Source organism: Gavialis gangeticus, unplaced genomic scaffold, assembly GCF_001723915.1.
Source record: "Gavialis gangeticus isolate Ggan-Ray unplaced genomic scaffold, GavGan_comp1, whole genome shotgun sequence".
NCBI lineage: Eukaryota > Metazoa > Chordata > Crocodylia > Gavialidae > Gavialis > Gavialis gangeticus.
Window position 1 is genome coordinate 62006485 of NW_017728994.1, and position 5808 is coordinate 62012292.

The window sequence follows — 5808 nt, forward strand, 5'->3', positions numbered from 1 at the left end:
CCTGCCATGGCAAGGGGTCAGACTAGATGATCTACTCAGGTCCTTTCTGACTCTAGAAACTATGAAACCCCCAGGGTAGGAGCCAGCACCTGACAGTGAATCCTAGCCGCCCTGAGAGTGAAGTTGCGCCTCCTGATGTCTAGTCTGAATCTACCCTCTGCCAGCTTGTGACCGTTATTTCTTGTCACTCCTGGGAGTGCTCAGGGGAACAGGGACTCCCCCAGTGCCTGCTGGTCCCCTCTGACTAGTTTGTAATGGGCCACTAGATCCCCCCCTCAGCCTTCTCTTGTGGAGGCTGAACAGGTTCAAGTCCCATAGCCTGTCTTTGTAGGGCCTGCCCTGCTGCCCCCTGATCATAAAAGCTGTCACTTAAAGTCCTGGATATAAAGATTTTGTGTTTGCCTTCTGGAAACCAGCAATATACTTCACATCAAGAAAGCCACCAAAGAGTTTGGAAAGTTCTGTTGTCTGTTTGTACCTTAGCAGATTGACTTGAGCCAAAAGGAAGCAATAAAGAAGAAAAGGTGATGGGGCATACATTAACATGTAAAGTTTCTAGTTATGGTTTTAATATGAAAAGCTGCATAGGAAATCTTACTCCTCCTTTCATGTATATACTTTCAGAGAGCTACAGGTACAATCCATCTGAGTTAGATGATCTGAATAAACATATGATGTATTTTCTGTTTCCCAGAGCCGATGACAATGGGAAAATTGCACAAAGAAGTTGGTCAGCTAATTGTTCAGTCTGCAGAAGATCCAGATAAATCAGACAGTCAAGTCATTAAGGTTAATCTTTTTTTTAATTATGTTTACATTATTTTTACCACTAACATTTTTGTTACATTTATTCTCTCTCTTTCTAAATTTAAATTGCAGGATTCTCTTCTTTCTCCCCCAGGCTCAGTAGCTCTGTCACAGTATCTGGTTTATAAATACTACTGTACATTGACATAGAATAACACTACTAGGAAAGTTAGTTATAATAGTATGAATATTAACTAAAGCGTAGTGTGTTGGAACACTGTGCCACTGCAGGAAATGTCAGGCATTCTTTCTATATATTAAACTTGAAGTAACAAGATACTGTAACTGTGTCAGATTTTATGATCTCCTGTTTGCTTCACTTGCAGCGTATGCTTCTTCAAAATTTAAAGATTCACCTTTAAAGTGTTGCTCTTTTGATTTCTTCACACACCATGAATTTAGTTTTCAGAAAAAAACGTACAGCCCTGTAAAGTCCTGAGCACTGTACTGTCTCTGAATTAAATATTTTGCCATTTCACAGAAACAAATTGTTTTTCTTATTTAAAAAATGGCATTTTGATATTATCAACCAGTTCTTTTCCCGGCATTTTATTTGTAAATTATCGATTTATACAATTAAAACATTGTCCTAGCATTGTATTCACCCCCCCACCCCCACCCCTTCTCTTTGTGTTTTTAAGGATATTTCATTGAAGACAAAAGAAATCTTGAATACTCTGGCATCATTTACTGAAGCTTCTGATGATGGTGAGAAACCAACACTTAATGTCAAAGCTCTAAAACAAAAGCGATTTCCACCCGCTACAGAAAACTTTCTTTATCATTTAGCAGCTGCTGAACAAATGCTTAAGATATGACTGTCGGTGTACTTCAGTGTTACGGACCAATACAAAACAGTTCTCTTTACCATACTACTATGAATATCCAATAATTATGTAAGAATATTAAAGATATCAAATGTTATATTTTTAATGATGTAATGCAAAATGTAGATGATCAACCTGGAATGTTATGGATGTGCATTTGGAAATACTTCCAGTCTTTCTGGTTTTTTTTCTGACAATAACAATTTACATAGAAGGGGCAAATAGTGTAAAGCACAAGTAGGAATGGGGCACTTGACTCTCGTGCCTTTTGAGCCTTTCTCTTTATGAGAGGAGGGGAATGGAAATGTTAGAACATAACATTGGATGTCCTGGTTTAAATAAATGAAATGGGATAGTTTCAGCCCAACAGACACAACTGGAAAATATCTAAAACTGTAAAATTATACCCATTTGTCTTCTTTTGCATAGTCATAAAGTGATAGTTTATTTCAGTCAGCAGTCTGAAACTAACTTTTCTTTATTCTTTCTGAAAGAATTTAGGGTTTTGGGGGTGCTTTTTTTTTTAAATGGTGAGACCTACTTTCTGAGCCAAACATCCAGTGTTTCTGCAGAAATGTCCACAAAGCCTGTCAAAAGGTTCTGCAGTAGCACTTTGTTATATTCAAAATATAACTTTTTTTTCCCTGTCCTTTGTACATATGAGCTATAGCATGTGGTTTTACATAGAGATTTTATACTTATGATTAAAACTTTAGTAATCCATATTTACACTGTTAAAGAACCGAATGTTTGTTATCCTGAAACTGTTAAAGCTCATCACTAACTATGTACAAGCAATATTCCTTGAAAAACGTCTGTTTACATATAAATTAAGGAAATCTATTTTAGATTATGGATAAGGAAGTAGGCATTTATAGATCAAATGGCTACTTATTACAGCTAAAAAATCTGAAGGGTACTACCTTTTATAATCCCCTATTTTCAGGGGTGTTTAATTCTACTCTGTTCACGCTGGATGAAAACTTTTTAGTTTGTCTGAATGCAGCTGTTTTTGTCTCTCTAAGAACTGCACTTCGACTGTATTTGCAGATCAGTGCTCCAGATCTTTTTCATTTATAGACTTTAAAGGCTGGAGGGGCTGTTGTTCATGGTTTTTGTTTTTTAAAACACTCCTTTAGTATTGCTGCTTTTGTTTTCAGATGTTTTTAATGGTCCAAAATTCAACACTTAAGATACGTAGAAGGAAATGCATTTAAGGCCTGATCTAAAGTCCCTCAAAATCAGTACGAGTCTTTGAGTTGATTTGAATATATTTTGGATCAGATCTTTAACATTGCAGTAGTTATCATACAGTTGCCTGCCTGAAATAATTTACACGACTTCTTAAAAGTTCTTCAATGAGCCTTATGTAAAATAGCATGTGGTTTTGAATCATCACAAAAAAAATCAGTTGCAAATTATTATATTTTGTGTTTGTTTAGGTGATTTTCTTGTTAAATATTTCTTTACTGTTTGTCCCAGACATTTCATTCTAAGAGTTTTTGTAAGAAAACAAATGAAACTTAAATTTGCACTTCAGGAATTATACACCTAGCACAGATATGCCTATAAATAATTATGATTCTATTTGTCCTGAGCTCTTGCCCTGTGTATTTCACATTGATTGTGCTTGATTAGCCTTGGTCATCAAAAGTCATAGGCTTCGTCTCTTATGTTACAACAAAATGGTAATATTTAGTATTTGGTAGCTTAAAGCATTGAAACATTATAAATACCTAGGTCAAAAAAATAGAATTTATTTTTATTTATATTGTATGCACAGTGAGATGGCTTAAGCATGTTCTTGGGGTAGGTGGGAGATAGTTTTGATTCAGCGTGCAAAACTGGAGTTCTCTTCTTTCCCCAGATGATACAAATGTTTGTAGGAGAAAAGGGTCACTGGCCTTGTGTTGAAGTCCTGTATCACCTGCACTTCTACAGCCTCTTTTCCAGGAATAGCAAAGAAGGGCCAGTCTAGTAATAATCAGATTGTTCTGCCAACTTCTGAAGGATCACATGCTGATATTTTCTCTCCAATATCACTTATTTTTTGTGTTTCAAGAAGACAAACTGTACCTAATGGCCAGTGCCTCTCTTCCAAGTGAAGTCTTGACACGTACAGATTTCACAGTGGTTCAAAAGGGGATTTTGAATACAGCTGGTCAAGTTAGCAACCCTGTACTCATCCAGTTCTGCACTGAAATATAACAGCGTGAGATACCATATTAGTTCTGGTTTCCAGCCTGTTCTTGATATGTTCAGTCAACGTATTTTGCAACTGTTAGCTCTGGAAACAGTCTTTGTATGAAGCTGTATCCTTTATTATTCATTTAGTGGTAAAGATTGCACAGGTTAAATTCTCAGTTACGCCTGCTCAGCTGTATTGCCTTTAAGGGTTGTGTAAGTAGGGAGAAGAGGTCTTACAGTTGAAATGTGCTAATGCTGATGCCAAAGTCAGACCAGGATCCAACTCCCTTATAACTGTATTAAATCTGTTGTGTACCCAGGAGGTTAAATCAGTAAAAACATATGCAAAATAAAGTGAATCCAAATGTGAAGGGAATCTGTTGAATGAAATGGTGCCCTTTTCTAGACATTTCTTGCACCCAAGAACACCTTAAAGTGGCAAGTGCTCTTCTCCTTCTCCCCTGGCTCCTTGGGGCTGGTGTATGGTTGGAACTAACCTAACTTTCAGTTAAGAATGCGCAGTGTGTTTTTTGTTGCTTTTTCTTGGGAGGGAGGGGAAGTTCCCAAATAATTATACCAGGGCAAACCCTGAAAAGTGCTAACACTGCAGTAGCCTCTTGCTGTAAGGGAAAGGGAATAAACTGTACTGATGAACAGCACCCATACAAGGGGCTGTACCCATGTACAACATGCACATAGAGTGGGCTGTGGCCCCTGTGGAGATAAGTGGCTTTATTACACACAGACCCAGACACAGGCAGGGGCAAATTGGGTGGCTGCCTGCAGCCTGGACAGAAAGGGGGCTGGAAAATGGAAAGAAAAAAAATCACAATTGCAAAAAAAAAGTTTTAATATTGTGCATATATGGGACTGTAACAGGGAATGTCAGCCCTGTTACTAGAAAGCAGGCCCAAACCTTCTGGGCCTGGAGAACTGGTGTGGAAGGGGTTAATCGCTGGGCTGGGCCATCTAGTCAGCTGACTGGAAGAGGAAGGACTATAAGAACCCAGGGCAGTAGGGAGGCAGGCAGCTGAAGGGGAGGGAGTGCATCCCAAAGCTCCAGGGAGAAGCTGGGCGCGTGGTCCAAAGGCTGGAAGAGGGAACCGTGGAAACCTGGCAAGATAACAGACACCCCATGAGCCAACAGATGGGATCTGAAACAAGAACGCGGTGTAAATGTAAGAGGACATAATCACTTGGGTTTTTTTTATTATCATTTTATTGAGTGCAGTTATGAGACTCGGATGGGACTGTCCATATTTCTTGTTTGATTATTGAACACTGGTGGTTTGGGAGAGGCTATTAGAGGATGGAGGAGGCCTCATTTTTGGGGCCCCCTATGGAATGGGTATCCCAGTGCCAGTGAAGGCGGGAAAGTTGGGTATCTCCAGAATGAATTTAGCAGAGGTAGCCTTCATTTGGACTCCTGGTGCATGTTGTATCATGCAATCTGTAATTGCATCATCCCATATTGTCTTTCCACATTCTTTGTTCATTTAGTGCCCGGGGTTGACTTACTCTGGGACTGATTTAGCGTTGCATAGTGATTCAGACTTGACTGTAGGAACCTTTGCTTCATTCATTGCAGAGGTGGGAAGCTGTGTGTATTAAGTGAGGTAGGAGCATGTTATGTGGTGCCCCGGTGATCCCCTTCTCTGCTATTTCCTACCAGCTGGGCTCTAGTCTTCCTCCTTGTTTCCTGGTCCATCTGAGAGTCCAATATTTCCAGCTTTTTGTCCTTGCTTGTTTTACCAAGATTATCCCCATTCCTCCGTTGTCCCTGCCACCATCTAAGTCAGGGGTGGGCAATTATTTTGGGCAGAGGGCCGCTTACTGAGTTTTTGGCAAGCCATCAAGGGCTGCATGATGGGCAGCCACAGGCAGATAAATATTAATTTCTAAATTTTTTAGGGGCCCTGTGGGCTGGACAGAATGGCCTGACAGGCCGCATTTGGCCCCTGGGCCACATTTTGCCCACCCCGATCTA

General features: G+C 39.6%; 1 protein-coding gene and 1 long non-coding RNA gene across 3 annotated transcripts in view; one reads left to right on the forward strand and one right to left on the reverse strand.

Moving 5' to 3' along the window:
• FAM45A (family with sequence similarity 45 member A) overlaps positions 1 to 4192 on the forward strand; it is a 21376-nt gene extending 17184 nt beyond the window's left edge. Inside the window, exons 8-9 of the mRNA XM_019502905.1 lie at positions 695 to 789; positions 1449 to 4192. Of these exons, the coding sequence (XP_019358450.1) occupies positions 695 to 789; positions 1449 to 1625 (272 nt within the window). The 3' untranslated portion in view covers positions 1626 to 4192. The remainder of the gene's footprint in view (positions 1 to 694; positions 790 to 1448) is intronic.
• A 1003-nt stretch (positions 4193 to 5195) lies between these two features.
• LOC109287663 overlaps positions 5196 to 5808 on the reverse strand; it is a 22166-nt gene continuing 21553 nt past the window's right edge. For both annotated transcript variants that reach the window (XR_002094935.1, XR_002094934.1), the window contains one exon: positions 5196 to 5419. This is a non-coding gene — a long non-coding RNA (uncharacterized LOC109287663). The remainder of the gene's footprint in view (positions 5420 to 5808) is intronic.